At 33.4% G+C, this 19,863-nt stretch overlaps 2 protein-coding genes across 3 annotated transcripts; one reads left to right on the top strand and one right to left on the bottom strand.

Moving 5' to 3' along the window:
- Positions 1-133: 133 nt before the first annotated feature.
- On the bottom strand, positions 134-6,064 carry LOC112283314 (SPX domain-containing membrane protein OsI_21475). 2 transcript variants are annotated; one of them, XM_024521863.3, is made up of 14 exons: positions 5,750-6,023; positions 4,991-5,075; positions 4,737-4,791; positions 4,339-4,462; positions 3,916-4,239; positions 3,613-3,720; positions 3,231-3,416; positions 2,657-2,919; positions 2,156-2,460; positions 1,710-1,820; positions 1,465-1,556; positions 982-1,172; positions 678-814; positions 134-518 (listed from the first exon to the last, which is right to left on the bottom strand). In XM_024521863.3, the coding sequence occupies exons 3-14, from the start codon at positions 4,787-4,789 to the stop codon at positions 280-282; spliced, it is 2,133 nt and encodes a 710-aa protein (XP_024377631.1). In that variant the 5' UTR covers positions 4,790-4,791; positions 4,991-5,075; positions 5,750-6,023; the 3' UTR covers positions 134-279. The 2 variants fall into 2 exon arrangements, with proteins under 2 accessions (XP_024377631.1, XP_024377630.1); XM_024521862.3 differs by lacking the exon at positions 4,991-5,075 and having other exon boundaries at positions 5,750-6,064.
- Positions 6,065-11,512: 5,448 nt separating this feature from the next.
- Positions 11,513-13,246, top strand: LOC112283977 (SPX domain-containing membrane protein OsI_21475-like). Its single transcript, XM_090251581.1, has 3 exons — positions 11,513-11,766; positions 11,966-12,020; positions 12,295-13,246. The coding sequence occupies exons 2-3, from the start codon at positions 11,968-11,970 to the stop codon at positions 12,407-12,409; spliced, it is 168 nt and encodes a 55-aa protein (XP_090107707.1). The 5' UTR covers positions 11,513-11,766; positions 11,966-11,967; the 3' UTR covers positions 12,410-13,246.
- The last annotated feature ends 6,617 nt before the right edge of the window (positions 13,247-19,863 follow it).

Below are 19,863 nucleotides of genomic sequence, written 5' to 3' on the forward strand. Positions count from 1 at the left end.
AGAGAAGTTTGCTTTGTCAAAACAAGTATATAAATACCCAGTTCTTGAAATCAACTGGTGGCATCAAACGTTTTTCAGAACATCTTTTGGAGAAACTTTTGACAGAGATGGCTCAAACCCACGAAGGCACGTCTGCCAAGTAAACTCCAAGTTTGCGTGACGTTGTACAATAATGAGATCCAAAATTTACATGGTAAATGTTGGTATACCAGTGTGTACAATGTTACCGCAGCTTCTGCTATGTTGAGACGGCTAGGCCTGCAGAACCTTCTAACGAGCTCAAAACAACGAGTTGTAGGTCCACATGGTGCTCACAACGGCGAAGATACAAATGATCAAGGTGGGAAACATCGTAGCATTCAAAAGCACGTCTTGCCCAAGGTATCCTGTAAGAGTGATGGCGCAATCAGCAACAACACGTGCTAACGTCCCTGCCTCCGTTGACAGGAGGCCCCCGTTATAAGTTCCTCGCGACAAGCGTGACGACATGACTTTGGATAGTAGTGACAAGTTCACTCCTGGAAATCAGAACTCAATCAGAACAAAGAAATTTAACATAAGTCCTACTTCAGGAAAGTGAATTGGCATCGAGCATTTGAAACTTGACAGAAAGCTTCAGATTTTTGATAATACATTGATAGCTAGGGAGCCACTCAAAGTGCATTTATGTGACCTACCTTCGAGAACTTCGGCAGACACAAACAAAATGAAGGCTCCAGTCACGTATTGAGTGACAGAGTAAGGCAGGATCCCGAAGTCAAAGCTGATAATTACGCCAACGCAAGTCAAAATTTCTGAACCAACAAGAAGTTGTCTGCATACAAGAAAACAGTGTGGTCTCCTCAGTTTAGTAATAGAATCCTCCAATACCAGAGAACACTTCAAATCAGTTCACCGTTAATGCATCCGCGAAGACTGTCGTCTATTGTTCTGGAGATATATCTAATCGGTTTGCAATTGACAAAAAGTAGTGAGTCGTACCGGTCTTCGAAAATATTGCTCGCGTAGCTCCCGACCACCCAGTTGACAGGTAAGACGGTGAGTCCTAGAAGAGCCAGGAAAAAGGCCACGGAACGCGTACCCCAGCCAAAATAGTACTGGGTGACAACACTGGATTCTGACAACAAAATCTCCATTGCGAATTTTAACATGAAGTAAACATAAAGCTGGACCTGAAATGAGAAATCTCAATGACGATTAGTGACGAGAGAACAATTCGGTTCAGTTCTTCAGACTTGACAGACACAACATCATATAGGAGAACTCAAATCTTTGAATCATCTAGCTATTGCATTTTGACCGCACTTCAAATGTTGCACATGCCCATACTCGTGTTAACCATTCTGTGCGCTAGTGGGTTGATTCCAGTCCGAATGTGAAACTGAGGTAGCCCATTTCGTTCTTCGGCGTCTACCTTCGCCAAGAAAAAGGTCAATATGCGCAAATAATTAAAAGTATTCTTACCTTCAGAGGTCTTGCAAGTAATCTGGAAGCTTCCAGAAAAGACGTTGCTGGTTTTTTGGACTGTTTATCATTGCTGCTGTCCGATTTTAAGTCTACAGGAATCAAGTAAAAAAATCAGTAAAATTTGGTCAACAGTACATTGACAAAATACGATTTTCTTTTCTTTTCTTTTCGACTGAATGTGAAACAAACTGCATCTCTCCAAAATGAGAATATTGTGAGTCTTTTCGTATACGATTGATTACCTGCTCTTTCAGCATTAAAGTTGGAAGGTTTTAAGGATACAGACAAAAGTGGTTCCAAGGCGTCGTGTCGATCTGTACCCTTTTGGCTCTCTTTTTTTCCCAGTTGATTGTCTGTAGTTTCAAGAAATGTTTTACTGAGGTAATAAATGGCTACTCCAGTAACTACAAGTTAAACAAAGCTCGAAGGAATAAACTCAAACGTGAGCTGGTGTGAATATCATCAAGTTAAATTCAACAAAACATTACCTATTAATCACTTTGGACATTAACTAACATGAATTTTTCTATTACGTTCAATAACCTGCAAAAGAACTTGATCGTAGCTTAAACGATCAAAATTCACTCGGATGATGAAATCGCTGACCTTTTGAGGTCAGATTACAAGAGGTCCTGGAAGTGACAAACAATATGCTAGTAAAGAAATGCTTTCCCCCAACATGCCATACCTTGAGATGCTGACGAGCTGGCTTCATCAACTATCAGATGTTCGTGGGAAGGCTCTTTGAAGCCAATGACAACCCAAATGAGGTAGAGAAACCAAGCAACTGCCATAATCCATCCTGGCAACGTATTTGCATTAAAAGTAACCCCGAATGCTGTGTACTTGAACTCAAGCAGACCTGCCAACGCAGGGCCAGAGGCCATGCCTAATGCGCTTGCACTCACAAATGCAGCTGATGCTTGCAGTCGAGATTTCTGAGGAACACAATCGCTGATGTATCGTCTGTTGACTGCTCTGGCTGATCCCAACCTGACCACAAACCCTTTATTAGTCAGTTCTGTAATGGTTCAGAAGTAAAGTTCCAATGAAAGATCGTATTATGGTCGAAAGGTCAGGAGATGCAAGGACCAAATTCCTCAAATCATACAGAGAAATTAAGTCAACTAAAAATCATATATTATATTACTAAGATCAATTTTTTTTATGTTAGTCGTAATCGTCTTACCCACATAACAAGCGACCAATGAGGAGAATGGTGACGGAGTTGAAGTTATAGGCAACGGCATAGAGAAGATTCCCAATCCAAAGAATAAGGCTACTGAAAATTAAGGGTCCGTAATAGGACTTGTTAGACCAAGCACTCAAGTAAACAGATGAAACTAATTGAGCCACGGCCATTGAGCCAATTATCAATCCACAGAGTGTTGGTGCAGCCCCCAAACTCATAGCGTACTTGTCCGCTGTTGGGACGATAATGTATGTGTTTACCTGAACAGACATTCCAATCAAGTTCAACATGGTAGTGCTCCACAGTATAAAAAAAAGGTTTATTAAATATCACACAGTACTGTCAACACACAACTGACTCTGTGAAATCGATGCAAACGTCTAAGTACAATAAGGATCGTGAGCTTGTAATTTTATATGGTCATGCTGGATATAGCTGACAGGAGGAGCTCTCTTAGATTTTCAATTAATCATCAAGTACTTGTAGTGAAGAAAAGGTCTGAAACTTCACGTCATTATAGCTCAGCTTACTTAACGAAATCGATTAGTTTGTATAAGGCTATTAAGCTCACCATATAAAGGTACGTGTTCACAAGGTTAAGCACAAGCGACACGAAATGATAATTTTCCTCTTCGCGTTTTTCTTCTTCCGGCAATTCCTCTTCCTCATTAATGAATTGCTGACCGAGGAAACGTAAAAAGCTAGCTGAATTAGTGAGTCTGTCCTCTGCCCTTTTTATCGACTCAATAATCGGATCCTGCACAATGGATCAAGGGAGAGAGGTTCTTGCATCACCTTTTCCATAAAGGACGATATCAAACCCATACATTCAATACTTGTATGATAACTTCATGTGAGCATTACAACCTTGTTGTGGGGGTGTCAAGTCCCACGTACAGCCACAACAGGGAGATATGATTTGCTAGTCTCTAAAAATAACAGAATCGGCTTACTTGAATTCCTAATTTTGACCTTTGCTCATATATGGAAGTAACAGGCTGTCCTTTGTTTTCAAGCTCAGCAAGATTCCGAGAGATTGTAGCGACCATCGATCCGATACCCTACACAGGTATGGCAGAGAGGTTTAGTATGAATGTACCATCATTTGTCTAAGTCAAACAAGACTGTGCTGGACACGGCAAATTAGCATTCTATTCAGTCAACGTGCTTGAGCGGTTAGTATCAACAAAAAATCTGGAGCTAGCATTCAAACTGTCAGAAAGACTAATGAAACAGAGGAATCTTTATGCACTAACCACATGGCGGAAGATGTGTTGGAGCTGAGAGAAAGGATGATTCGAGCGGGTTGCGACATACTCGTCACTCAGGCGGTACCCAACACGTTTGTCGAATTTTTTCAGAATTTTACGCAGCCCCGTAGCATTTAAATCCACAAATTGCAGAAGTGCCAGTAAGTCCTCTCCAACTGCATGGTAAGCGTCGCGCAGCCTGCTGATGCGCGCGGCTTCATTAGCGCCTTCAAGCTCGGTATCTTCAGCTTCACGTTCATCTGCCAATTTTGAGAGTTGGAGGGCTAGCTGCCCTTGCTTGATCAGCAAAAATAGAACCATCTTCTCAACCTGAAAGCAGAGGAGGTACTCATGGTGGTAAGCAACCGCAGGTAACCTGAGATCACTACATGTAGACATTTAAGAAATTTGGAACCTAGTTCAACAGACCTGACGATCTAGCATATCCGAAAACTCCTTGAGGATTCGCTTGCGTTCTACTTTGGAGCCGCTCTTCAACTCCTGGCCAAAAACGTTGACCTTCTCCTTCATCATCTTGTAAGAGATATAATACCTGAATCAAAAAAGAATAACAAGATCTGATCACCGATGTCGGAAGGCCAGGAGTATGCAGGCTAGAAAAATGTATTGATACTCGGATAATTCAAGACAGGAAATGCACAATGTTCGATTACACTTATATTCTCAGCAATCCCTTGGTGATTTTGGGATGAAACGTTAATTCTAATTCCCTTAACAGCCTGTCAAACATGAATAAGATTTGTGCTTCAAAACACAAAAATTGTCTGTTGATGTAAGCCGTGGAATTGAACAAAAATTGAACTTACACTTCCCATGTTGGGACTCGTGCCTTCTGCAGCTTCTTTCCAAATCCTACCATTGCTGACCACCACATCAAAACGAAAAAGAACACTCAGATGTGACATAAATCATCTTCAAAGCAACTAATTAGTTTAATGTCAAGGATTGGGGTATGGGTGTCCAAGCAGCTATCATACACCCTGGCATTGATGATCACGAACAAAGTAACCATCAATTGGAAATACAGGAAAAATTTCAACATGAAAGCATTGATTTACACCTTATCACTTTTATAATCGTTCTTTGCAGTCAAGCTTGAAACAAACCTCGAAGAAGAACTCATACATTAGAGTACATTGAGTACCCTACAGAGGACCTCATTGACATTGGTAGCGTTAGTACAAAAACAAGCCAGTATCTTTTCACCAGTAGTTTGTAAAAAGTGCGTAACTTGCTCATTTTATCACCACAGGTTGAGATCCAAGATGACCTTGAATTGCACAAATTTTCTGAAATATTTCACATCATGATCCGAGTTTTCAAAACCCAACATAAAGAGGTTCAAAACTCCAAATTCTTTGGATGAGATTCTAACGCTTAAAGGAGCATTACGACTGGACTTTCCCATATTATTCAAAGCCAGACGTCCCTCCAGCGGCAATTACTCAATTCAAGCCAAACAACGCGGAAAAAGCAGAGCAGATGAAAATAAAATCAACAGTACATGTCTTTCACATTACCAACAAAGTAATGAGGTTCCACAAATCGTCAAGTATCTTCAAAACAACGCCCGTAAAACAACCGCACACAAAAAGGAAAAAACAGAAAAAAAAGAAGAAAGAAAACAACAACAACCACACCACCACCACTTCAAACCACCAACCAAGTCCCACCACCAATCAGTTGAATGCAAAAGCAGCCGGACCCTTCCCAAGCAAGATCGAAAACCACCATCACAAAAACACCAGTTTCTCTCTCTAGCAAAGAAAGTGCCAACAAACCCACCTAAGCATGGCGACAGCAGCAAAGAGCGACCCACCTGTAGATTACGACTTAATCTGCTCCCCTTCTCGAGTCTGATTCGCAGAATTGTCAGAACAAACCAGACACAGTGAAGCATTTCGACCTCTGCATCTCTATCTCTCTCTCTCTCATTACACAAACTTATAACCTCAGTCCCATCAACAGCAGCGACTCATCACCACTCCTCCCTTCTTCTTCTTCTTCTCCTTCTTCTACTTCTTTTTCTCCTGCTGCTGCTGCTGCTTCTTCTTCTTCTTCTTCTTCTTCTTCTGTTTCTGTTTCACATCTCCCTCGGTGACTGCCGGCTGCGAAGGATGATTCCAGCTGCCATGAAGGAAAGGGAAGAGAATCGGCCCCTCGGAGATCCTGATGTGGGGCACCCTGATCTCCCTGGCTCCACCACGATTCCTGCACTTGCTAGGACTCCATAACAAGTGTCACCCTTCTACCGTTCCACTTGGCTGTGCTCTGTAGATCGCAGGCCCTGGGTTGCAGGCCCTGATCCGAATCCTTCACTGTTGTGATTGCTTTGTCAAGATCAGATGGGTCCCATGATTCCTCTCAGGCTTGTTGAATGCTTCAAAAGCTAAAGTATAGCAACGTTGACACCTGTCATTGATTTTACGCCCCTGCAAATTAATTTACATGCTTTGTGAACCGTAAGAAGCAGTAACTTCTATAAAAAGGTCTAGGGATCAGGTTTAGGGTCCACAAATCAGGCAAATATTTTCGTAAAATAAAATAAAAATCTTAAGAACACATGCAGAACTGAAGAAGACATATGGATTCTTGGTTTCAAAGATATCGTGTTAATGGCCACGATGCAAATTCATGCAGAGTACACAATAGACTGTAGAATAACTACGTTTGATAAAAGACAAAGAAAGGAATGGAAACTGATTGCAAGCAATTGAATCACCTGCAAATGTCAAGTGGCGCTCACGTGTAGCAATTTTAAAAGCTATGCATCAGTTTTAAGCAAGTGACATTGGTCTGGTTGCCACCTCCAGAATAGTTACCTCCCATGAGACCATCCATTTGTCAAGGAATTCTTGTGTTGAATAAATTTGCAAGCACAGTCGGTACATTGCGGTAGACATGTGCCAGGAACCCAGCTACCTTAAAACAAGTCACAGACCTCCGCAGTACATGCATGAAAGTAGTTCGTTGGAGAGGCGTAAGAAATGGGATAGACATCTCTTTCAGAAAGCAAAAAACTGATTTAGAAATCAGAACCACCATACTATTTACGAGGGTCACTTCCTGAACCAGAAAAACAACACAAGGCATGCACTTCACGTAACCCTCATTGTTATCACATCAGAGTATTTTATGAACAGACACCAGTAGCTTGTGTATGCCACCAATGTTTAGGGTCTAGGGTATGGGTATATTAAGATAGAGAGTACCAACATCTACTTTCCAGGTTTGTGGCATTGGTGAGCTTCGGACCCTCCACTGGAATGACCCTTGGTTCACATTGTTGAACATCCAAAGTACCATCTGAACTCTGCTCATTCTCGACAGGTGAGGCATTTATATGTAGAGGACTTGAGTTCATAAACTCGACCAGTACGTCACTAGCATCGTCTTGCTGAGGACTCTCCAAAGCACTTGTTTCGCCAGCAAATGCACCAGTTTCTACGTCGGACCACCTCTTCCACCTTCTCACCCTTGGCTATGGCTTCTGTGCTTTCTTTTGCGGAACTCCTGTCAAGGTTTTCGCTGACGTCCTCAGAATCTTCTGCTTTTCCGTTCAACTTGAGAATTGTTTACAATGTACCAATGCTTGATAAAGATGTCTTCTTACCTCCCTGTAGGGATGCCCACCCACATGCAAGTTTATCAAACAATGACCTTTAATTTGCGTGCTTTGTTCGAAGCCTTCAAAAATGAATTCGGCGTGCGACATGCGGCATACCTCGAGAGTTAAAAGACTCGACAAGGGCTTTTATGTGAATAACAAATCATGCAATCTCTTGAAGAATCTGTAGTGTTAGAGTAGATGTAGGGAAGGAAAATCTGGGGAGGTACAATGCAATGTGTGGTTTGAAGAAGTACGTGGCAAGAATATTCTACATTTGCTATTGTTGATGAATAGACTTTTGAAAGACTAGATCAAAACATTGTCAACATAAATTTTGAGTTTCATAAAAAGAAAAGAAGGAGATATCTTTTTGAGGTATAGTTCATAAATCAATTTGTGCTAAATCCTTAATTTTAATGGTTCAAGACAACTTGCATTAGTAGAGTTGTTAGAAAAACTTGTGATTAGACTTTGGTATATAGGATACCATACTTAAGGCATTATACATCAAGAGTTGTATTGCATAGAATGTTAGCAAAGTTTCAATAATAGAAAGAAATATAGGTTATTTGTTTTACAAGAATTTTTCAAATATAAAGTTTAAGGCAATAGATTTAAAATCTAGCTTCAAAACAATTGTATTTAAAATTTTCACTTATCTCACAATTTTAAACAATCAAGGTTATAACACTATAAATAATACAAGTTGATTTTATCTTAATAATTTTTTTATTTTTTTATGTAAAAAAGAAAAAAGAAAAGAAGAAGAAGAAGTATAATGATGCCTTATATTAAAGAAAGAGTATGTGTAGTACAATAGTGCAAGTGTATCATAACAACACATTTGATATAGACAAATTAAACCTTGTAAATTTTCAAAGTATATTAGTTATAATAAGTAAAGATCAACTTTTTTTTATTGCAGCATTTTCTGATGATGTAACACACAAAACATACCATCATGTTAACATTTATATTTTATAGCATTCTAAATACCACATGTAGTCAGATTTAATAATATTAATACCACTTGGTTTTTTATATCCTAACCTTCTAAATTATTTATCAATACAAGCTTTCACATAGAAAAATATCTTATTTTTTCCATTTATTTTTATTCAGTGAATTAAACAAAAAGCTACACCATTGCTTGCTTATTCTTTCATAATTTTTTTTTTGTATTATTTTTATTATTATTTTTTTTTTGTTTTTAAGTTTTAATGAAAAAAAGTTGCATACAAAAGAAAACCTACATCTAAAAACTAATTGTTCAAATCAGTGTGATATAATCAAATCATATACATATATATATATATATATATATATTACTCTATTCTTTTAGTTTTTTTTATAGAATATCAGGCTGCATTAAAGCAGTACAAAATCCTATTTAATTATCAGATCAAAAGATTCTTTAAGTAGAATTTTTATAATAATTTATTTCAATTCTTTAAAAATGTAGTCTTGTTTTTTGGTTGTTTTTCCATCTTCTTACAAGTCTCTCTTCAAATTATTTGGCTATCTTATACTAAACCAAATTAGATCAACGCCTATTATAGAGGTCACTCTATAATTTTTTCTTCAAAGTTAAAAAAACACATTTTCTTCAAAACATATATTTACAAGCATAAGATTTGCCAAAAAAATTAAATAAAACAAAGACACTTAAACAAAGGTAGGATAGAGCATGCAAAAATTGTTTGTTCCTGTAAAAAGATATTCCAAGCTCCTAATTCTTAGAGCTAGAGATTAGCTTATAATATATATAAATATATATATATAAATATATATATATAAATATATATATATAAATATATATATATATATATATATATATATAGTCCAATTCCATATAAAAAAAGCTTAGAAGTATTTTTAAAATTTATATAAGTTATTTTTTAGATTGTATAGCATGTACATTTAATAATGGATGTCAATATTTAAACATGATTTTTTTTTCCATGCATTTACTACTACACCTTTACATCACATGAAATAATTAAATATAGATTCTTTAAGTGCACAAGATTTGGTTAATGGATCATGTCATTTGAACAAGAAGTTTGATTCTAAAATAGAATTCTACTTAATAGTACTTAAATTTAATGCACAAGACGTTTGATATACCATACTTTTGCTGATTTTTGCTAAAAAATTATTATTTCTTATTGAATTAAGCAATCATGAGATTTATTAATTAAACTAAAGAAAAGATTGATTTTTTCATTATTTTTTAAAATTTTTGATTTAAAAAATCTCTTATATATTTTTAAAAAACGTTTTAACTTAAATTCAAAGAAATCAAATTGATAATGTTTTATATTGAATATTATTTTTTATAAAAAAACATTATAAATTAAGTGCCAATGTAATAAATTTTGATTTTGAATATTTAAGGAGGTAAATCAAAAATCTTATTTTATCTCTAAATATTGATTATATGATTAGAAATCTATTTTGGAAGGTTTATTATTTTATGATGTGTATAGCCAAACCTATTTATAAAATTCAAATAAAAAAGCTTTGTTATATAATAATAATTTCTATAGTTTTAGAAAATAGTAGTAAATTATATTTCAAAATTAGCCACTATATGTATGAAATTTTAATAGTAGTTTTTTATTGTTTAATGGTAAAACATAAAAATAATCTTTAAATAATTTTTTAATTCTTTAAAGAAAAATTGGATACAAGATGGTTGTTTTTTCAAAATCAATGTAACAATCAATGAATGGAAATTTTAGATACTACCACATGAATCTATTCTATACTTCATAAAATAATTTGAGAGATTTAAAGTATATGAATAATAGTATTAAGTTTCAAATAAAATATTTTTTTCTAAATTTAGAAATATATGTGATCCAATTATTATTAAAAATAAGAGCTTAATTATAGTTAAAATATAATTTTCTTATAGAAATTATTTTAAAAAATATTAGTTTATACCTAAGAAATTATTATATTTTGGCATATCTATATTACAAAGTATACATGACTTCTTTTGCTAAAATTTTTTTTTAGCTTAATTAGGATTAATAATTCTAATGCTTCTTTTTTCTTTAAATTAACAATATATTGACTTTACTACTATAAAGTATATTAAATATATCATTTTATTTTATAAAAAATTCTTTATTATAGTCTTGATTATACAAGTATCTTTTAAAAGGCCAATTTATATAACAAGAAAAAAAATAAAAGAAATATATTACTAACTATAATAAATTATCTTATTATGTTAAATTTAATAGAATACAAATTCTTAAGATTCAATTCTATTCTATCTCTCAAAATTTTATCTAAATCTTATAATTGTAAGAATGACCTAAAAGAAGTACCTAAGAATCAATTTATATTTGTAGGTAAATTTTATGTATATCCAAATATTTTTAATCCATACTAGTATAAATTTAGGAATATGTTAAGTGATCCATCTATTTACAAAATCAATCCACTCTATTGTAACCATCATTAAAAAAATATTATCTTAAAAAATCATCATTACAATCATAGCTTTTATCTCAACTTCTTTTGTTCTTAGGCCCTACTGCCTCCATTCCTAGCATTCATCATTCCAATGCTCATATTTCCCTCCTTTGTTCCTAGTTCTCATCCCAACCTCCTAATTCTTCTTCGTTTCTCACAATAAGATGGATCAATTTAATAAATAAGTGGGTCATTTTAACATCTTTCATATTCTTATAGTACTAATAAGAAATTAATTTAGACCAATTTATTTCTAAATCACCTAGTAAATTGAATTGCATAAGGATTTATATTTTATAGTTGGAATAGATAACCTCTATTGATACAAATTAAAATCTTTTTTGAAGTAATTTTATGTAGATTTTATAAGAATTATTTAATAAATTGATTAAACTCCATTTTTATTTTTTGTTTATTTTATTTTATTTTTAAGGAATCAATAAAAAAAGATTCACAAGTGTTTGTTTGTTTTTAATGTTTCTTTTTTTTCTTTTTCTTTTTTTTTTCTTTTTGCGAAATACAACCTGTTATTGAACTATGTAGAAAATAACCATTAATAATATCTTAATTGATTATCTTCATGTAACCTTTGTACATGCTGTTACAAAATATTTTGAAGATATGCTACCAATGTCAATGAGGTCCTCTGTAGGGTACTCAATGTACTCTAATGTATGAGTTCTTCTTCGAGGTTTGTTTCAAGCTTGACTGCAAAGAACGATTATAAAAGTGATAAGGTGTAAATCAATGCTTTCATGTTGAAATTTTTCCTGTATTTCCAATTGATGGTTACTTTGTTCGTGATCATCAATGCCAGGGTGTATGATAGCTGCTTGGACACCCATACCCCAATCCTTGACATTAAACTAATTAGTTGCTTTGAAGATGATTTATGTCACATCTGAGTGTTCTTTTTCGTTTTGATGTGGTGGTCAGCAATGGTAGGATTTGGAAAGAAGCTGCAGAAGGCACGAGTCCCAACATGGGAAGTGTAAGTTCAATTTTTGTTCAATTCCACGGCTTACATCAACAGACAATTTTTGTGTTTTGAAGCACAAATCTTATTCATGTTTGACAGGCTGTTAAGGGAATTAGAATTAACGTTTCATCCCAAAATCACCAAGGGATTGCTGAGAATATAAGTGTAATCGAACATTGTGCATTTCCTGTCTTGAATTATCCGAGTATCAATACATTTTTCTAGCCTGCATACTCCTGGCCTTCCGACATCGGTGATCAGATCTTGTTATTCTTTTTTGATTCAGGTATTATATCTCTTACAAGATGATGAAGGAGAAGGTCAACGTTTTTGGCCAGGAGTTGAAGAGCGGCTCCAAAGTAGAACGCAAGCGAATCCTCAAGGAGTTTAAGAAATTCTAAAGAAACCACAAATAGAGTTAAAGAAACCTTGAATAAATTCTAGTTGAATCTAACAAAATCTTAGGTAAATCTTGAAGATATTCTAAATAAATTCAAATTGATTTCTAATCAAATTGCAAATAAAATTTAAAAAATTCTAATCAAATCCTTAAGATATTCTAAGTAAATTCTATTGAAATTTTGATAAAATCTTAGTTAATTTTAAACAATGCTAATCAAATCTTATTGCATATTTAGAAACATCAATAGTTATTAATTTAAGTATTGATCTTGCTTTAAAATATTTTTGATTTTCAATATACTAAGTAACAATAAGGGTACTAAATTTGAAGAAATCTAAATTTATAAATTGAAAGGAAAAGCTCTTAATTGGCTTGGACATTGACCAATCTCATTTTTTAATCTTGATGTCAATCTTTTAAGGTGAACATTTTTTTTTTTTTTTTTTTTTACTTGTTTTAAAACTTTGAAAAAATATTAAAAACTAACTCAAATATTATTTTACAAAAAAAAATTTCAATCTAGATTGCTTAAAATTATAGAAATCCATATTAGCTTTCAAAATCCAGTTTCAAGATTTTAATCTACTTGAATTTAAATACAAATTTATTTCATAATTTTATGAAGTTTAAATTTACAAAAAACTTCAAGTATAATTATATTCACATATCCACAAATTTTCATTTATAGATCTATTACAAAATTCACAAAATCATCTAAAATATAAATCTTTTTTATTTCACAAAATCTACAGTGATCTATAATAATTTTAACTTTGCAAAGATTTCACAAAGCCATTTTTCATTAAAATATTTTAAAACCAATGCTCAAAGAAACATTATCTTTTTCTTTTCCTATCTCACTTTTTAATCAACAAAAAAATTCCAAAATTGCCATAGATGCATTGTTTTATATCTCAAGATCTTATTTCAATCCCTTTTCACAACTAGTCCTTTTCAAGTATTAGCCTAAAGATTTTTCATATAATTTTTATTGAAAGATACTCTTTATTATTACCTAAAGATGCATATAATATTATTTTTTCTAATCTATCTTATTTTTTCTTGTTTATGGCCCTAAAAAATATTATATATATATATATATAATAAAAATATAAAATTGTTATTAAATTCTATACTATTTCTTTATCTATTATTTATATATTTTTTAAAGTAATATTTTACTATTTTTTAATCATGCTCTTTTATAAAATAATTATATATATATATATATATATATATAATTTATCTAAAAGCCATATTATAACATAATATCTATTCCTTCTAAACTTGTTATATTCATCTATTTTTTTTAAACTTGTTTACAACATAACATCTATTCCTTCTAAACTTATTACATTTTCTTTTGGATTGTAAGCAATAATAATCAATGATAACTTAACATAAATATTCTATAGAAATCATGAGTTTCTTATATATTTAATTCTCTACAATTTGCAATGATATTTTTTATATATCCATAGTCACAAAATTATCTTTAAGAAAAAATCTAGTATAATTTTTCTTAATACTCTATCTTCTACTTGATTTATTAAATCCTTTCAAGTCAAGGCTAAATACATCATTTTTTGTAATTCAACACATATAATAACTAGTTAATAAAAAAATATAACATCTTATCTACTTATTGTCATTCTATTTTAAACAATTAGATTTGTAATGTATAAAAAGAATTTATATAAAAATTAGAAAAAAAAATATTATATTTTTAAAAAATCTATAAAACTTATACACCTTTAAATTTTTTGAAATAAAAACTAGAAATTCTAATAATTTTATGTTTTTAAAAAATGCACAAAAAATTAAACTATCTTAATTTTTATTTTGTTGTAAAAAAATAAATACAATCTATTATTCTTGTCTTTATACAAGCATGTATTGAAACATTGCACACATCTAAATATAAGAAAATATACAAATTATAACTAAAGATTTTATATAAATTATAATATTATCAAAAATATACATCTACTACTATAAAAGAGATTTGGAAGAATTTTTTTCTTTTTTTACATGTATGAATATATTTGTATTCTAGAAAGCCCAGATGAATTGAGAAATTTAATAACAAAGCTCAAAACTTAAAAAATTCCCCTCAATGAAGTTTTGACATCTAGAGAGCATGAAGGAATTCTAATATCCACCATTAACTTTGCTTTTATCCACTCAAAGCTAACATTGTGCAAAGTGGGACTGTGGTACATCAGATGACGTTGTTGAAGTAAGTCACTTAATAAAAGATATTACCTTAGGTAAGTTGTTAGTAGTCAAAAGGTAGCAAAGAATATAAGGAAGTTACTATGGTGGCTTCTAGGATTTGTAGGTGGCGGCTAAGTTAAGAAAGAACCTAGGGTTTAATTGGATGAAGTAGAAATGGATGTAACGTTGATGGAAGTTGTCTTGTTGGTTGGCAACCACCACTTATAAGTAACAAGTGTATGAAATAAGAGTTATTTTATTCCATACTTCCTTTTGTGTGCAACCTTACTGATACTAAGTGTTGTGACTTCAAAGTGCTTGTTCTTTAATAGATTATGGGCCCACATACCTTTAGTTCTGAGTTTTGAAGTTCTTTGAAGTCTTTGTTGGTGTTAAGAGTAGATCTTATGGTTGTTACTGATGTTAGGATTTGGTATCTTCTAAATCTCTTTTTGCATCTACTTGTTGATGTAGTTATGCTCTTACTTGTTGTTAAGTGCATTCATAATCTTGGAGGTTGTTAGATACCTTAGATTGATGTTTAAAGATACTTATGTTGTGTTTCTTTGCTCAGTTTCATCATTGGTGTTCTAACTTTGTACTTTTATGTATTAATCTCCTTAAGAGATCCACTTATTGTGATAAGAGGTGCTTTGTGAAATTAGAAGTATTTTGTGAAAGAAGAGAGGTGATTAAAGAGAGGCAAAGCTTATTCAAGAGGTTATTAGACTTGTGAAAAGTCTTATAAGTAAAGTTGAGAGTGATTGAAGAGTGTAAACAATAGTTTATTCATTAAGAGGGCATTCTGGGTTTCTAAGGCATCAACATCTTTTTGTTGATTTTGAGAGTTCATTCTTTCTTTTTCTTGATTTTCTTTGATACATCCCTTCTTTAGACATGGCTGCAAGTGAGGGTGAGGGTTTGAGAGTAATTGAGAAATTTAGGAGTGACAACTTCTACCATTGGAAGAAAAAAATGGAGCTCTTGTTGCCTTCATTAAATCTTTGGGACATTGTTGATGAAAGTGAAGACCTTCTAAGTGACGATGCTGATATGAAAATGAAGAAGGAATACAAACGATGTGAAAGGAAGGCTTTTGGAATGATTGTAACAAATCTTAATGATGCCAACTTTTTACATATAATTGCTTGTACTGGACCAGTGGAAGCATGGAAGACTCTTTGTAATATCTATAAGAGTAGAAACCTTATTAATATTATATAGATAAGAAGGAAGTTCTTAACAGTAAAGATGGAAGAAAGAGATGACCTCATGGCTCATGTCAACAAGGTAAAAGTACTTCCAAATCAACTAGCAATTATTGACACACTAGTTGATGATAGAAAAATTGTATTGACATTATTCATGAGCCTTCTCGAATCCTAAAACTACCTCATTGTGGCATTAGAGTCAATCAACATGAAGGAACTTACTATGAACTATGTCATGTCAAGACTTACCCATGAAGTAACTAAGAGAAAAGAAAAAGAGCATCAAAATAAGGATTCGGTTCTATTCTCAAAAGAAGGCAAAGATAGCTATTTTCACTATCATGATAGTTCAAAGAATAAAATGAAAAATTGCTATATTTATAGAAATCAAGTCACTTTGCTAGGAATTGCTACAAAATCATGAAAAGAGATAGAGAGAATACAAACAGTGTTTGTGATAACTTTGGTAAAAATGACTATGCTTTTATGGCAAGTAAAAGAGCCTCTATGGCTGCGATGTCTAAGTGGATTATAGATTCAAATGCTACTAAACACATAACACCATATAAGTATTTATTTAAAACTTATGAAGAAATTTCAGCAAGTAAAGTTTGGTTGAGAGACAACGGCATGGTACAAGCCATTGAAATTGGCTCAATTGTTGTGGAGATTATTGTGAAGGACCAAATCAAGAGGATCAGATTGAAAGAAGTCATACATGTGCCAAAGATAAAAAAGAACCTCTTTTTGGTGAAAAAACTTATATCACATGGTTGTAAGGTTCAATTTGACATGAATGGATGCTTTGTGAAGACAATGGGTGGACAACATGTTGCCAAAGGCCTTAGAAATGGAAATCTCTACTTCATCAATTGTAAGAAGGTGAATGGAGTTGAAGTAGCTGCATTTGCTGATTTTCCACAAGACCAAGACAAGTTTGGAATCTGGCATCAACGACTTGGTCATTTAAATGCCAAATGCATGAAAGAGCTTTAATCCATGGTAAATGGCTTAGATCTTAGTCCTTTCAGCCACAATGCCATGACACTTACTTGTGAAGGTTGTATACAATGCAAATAATAAAGAAATTTATTTCCAAATAGAGTTGCAATACGTGCAATCAAATTATTGGAGATTGTGCATTTTGATATTTGTAGACCAATGAAGACACCATCAGGGAGGAGCAAAGTACTTTGTCACATTCATTGATGATTTTTTAAGAAAAGTGTGGATTTACATCATTAAAGCTAAGAGTGAGTACTTTTCAAGATTTAAGGAGTTTAAAGCTCTTGTAGAGAAAAAATGTGAGTGCAAGATCAAAGTATTGTGTACAGAAAATGGAGATGAATATATGTCAAAGCATTTTGATGAATTCTTGAAAGATCAAGGTGTTACAAGACCAACCTCTACTCCTTACATTCTACAACAAAATGGAGTTGTTGAAAGAGCAAATTGCACTATTGTGGAGATGCCAAGGAGTATGCTTCATGTACAACTTCTTACGCATGAGTATTGGGCTGAAGCCGTAGTTACTTTAGTGTACACAAAGAATAGGTGCCTTACAAGTGCACTCACATCAATGACTCTAGAAGAAGCTTAGAGTGGCAAAAAATCTTGTGTTTCATACATAAGGATCTTTGGATGCATTGCTTGTGCAAAGGTACGAGATTGCATGAGGTCCAAACTTGATGCAAAGAGTACAAAATGTGTATTTGTTGGATATTGTGAAGGTACAAAGGCATGTAGGCTAATGTGTTTAGAAACTAAGAAGATCATGAAAAGTCGTGATGTTGAATTTTTGAAGCATAAGAGTGCTTTTGAGCACTTGGAGATATTTTCAAGTAGGAGTAATGGTGTGTTTGTGGACACATCATCAATTTTAGTAAAGAAAGAAGAAAAAGATGTTGTTGACAATGAAGATGGAAGAAATGCAAATCAAGGTAAAGTGCCAAAGAAGGTAAACTATAATATGCCTTCAATTGTTAGAACCAACAATAAATACAATGAAAATATCGATGATGATGATGATGATGAGGACCATATTTTTCCTCAAGTAAGCGAAGAACATGCCAATGTTGCTCTTTTTGCTAATTCATTGAATTTGTGTGATGCAATGAAGTCCACGAATGCTATGAAGTGGGAGAATGTTATAGAAGAAGAATACAAATCACTCATGGACAATGGAACATGGAAATTTACTCAACTTCCATCAAATTGATCTTCAATTGGTTGTAAGTAGGTGTTTAGAACCAAAAAGGATGTAATGGATAATGTTGTGAGATATAAGGCTAGATTGATTGTCAAAGGATATTCACAAGTTGCTAAAATTGATTTCAATGAGACATTTGCTCTTGTGGCCAAATTCACCACCATTAGAACCATTGTGATAATTGGGGCAGCAATGGACTTAGAGATGCATCGAAGGAATGTAAAGACGGCATTCTTGAATGGAAGCTTGAAAGTAGACATCTACATGGATCAACCTCAAGGATTTGTACAAAAAGGCAATCAACATCTTGTTTGTAAGTTGAAGAAATCTTTGTATGAACTAAAGCAATCTCCAAGAACATGGTACCAACGTATTGATACATTCTTTGTAACTGAATGATTTGTAAGGAGTGAGGCTCATCATTCCTTGTATGTGATGTAATCAAACGAGTTCATATTGATTGTCATCTTATATATTGATGATCTAATTATTTTAACCAATATTATAAAGCTGATGGATTGGTTGAAGATAAAGTTAGAAAGAGAGTATGAAATTAGTGATTTGGGAGAGCTTCACTATTATTTAGGAGTGGAGTTTGTAAGAAATCATACTAAGAAGACCATTACAATGAGCCAAAGCAAGTACATTGAAGAGGTGTTGAAACGATTCAACATGGAAGAATGTAAGCCTATTGATACAGCTTTGGAAGCCAATTTGAAGTTGATGAAGCTCACACTTAAAGAATTTGTTGAAGTTGAAGTTTAAATGCAAGGAATTCTATACAAGGTAGTAGTGGATTCACTAATGTATGCAATGGTTGGCACAATGGTGGATCTTACACATGCGGTGAGTGTTGTGAGCCAACACATGTCAAAGGCTGGACCAATCCATTGGGCAGCCATCAAAAAGATCATGAAGTACTTAAAAGGCACTTTGAACTTCAAATTGTGCCTTGGAGGTGATAACATTACTTTGCATAGTTATTGTGATGCGGATTGGGCTAGAGATGCAAATGATAGAAGATCAATAATAAGATATGTGTTCTTTGTTGGAGTGGGAGCTATATCATGGAATTGCAAGAGACAACCAATAATTGCAAGGTCAACAATGGAGGCGGAGTATATGACAGCAAGCCATGGTGCAATGGAGGCAATATGGCTAAGACAACTTTTGGAGGACATTAGAGATGTGCAAATGGAAGGAACTCCAATGGAGTGTAACAATCAAAGATGTCTTGCATTTATAAAGTATCTGAAGCATCATGCAACAACAAAATATATTGACATTCAACATCACTTCATAAGAAAGAAGATTGAAATGGGAGTGATTGATATGAAGTATTGTGCAATAGAAGACATGCTTGGTGATTTGTTGACAAAGACATTAGTAAAGGATAGACAACATATGTTAACAAAGGCATTAGGATTGAAAGCCCTTTGACCAATAGCAAAGTAGGAGTGTTGAAGTAAGTCACTTAGTAAAAGGTATTACTTTAGATAAGTTGCTAGTGGTCAAAAGGCAGCAAAGAGTATAAGAAAGTTACTATGGTGGCTTCTAGGATTTGTAGGTGGCGGCTAGGGCTTGTAGGTGGCGGCTAAGTTAAAAAAGAACCTAGGATTTAGTTGGATGAAGTAGAAATAGATGTAACGTTGATGGAAGTTGCCGCGTTGGTTGGCGACCACTACCTATAAGTAACAAGTGTATGAAGTAAGAGTTATCTTATTCCTTACTCCCTTTTGTGTGCAACCTCACTAATGCTAAGTGTTGTGACTTCAAGTCCTTGTTCTTCAATAGACCTTATGCTACGTCACAAAA

Source organism: Physcomitrium patens, chromosome 6, assembly GCF_059467195.1.
Source record: "Physcomitrium patens ecotype Gransden chromosome 6, ASM5946719v1, whole genome shotgun sequence".
NCBI classification, from domain to species: Eukaryota; Viridiplantae; Streptophyta; class Bryopsida; order Funariales; family Funariaceae; genus Physcomitrium; species Physcomitrium patens.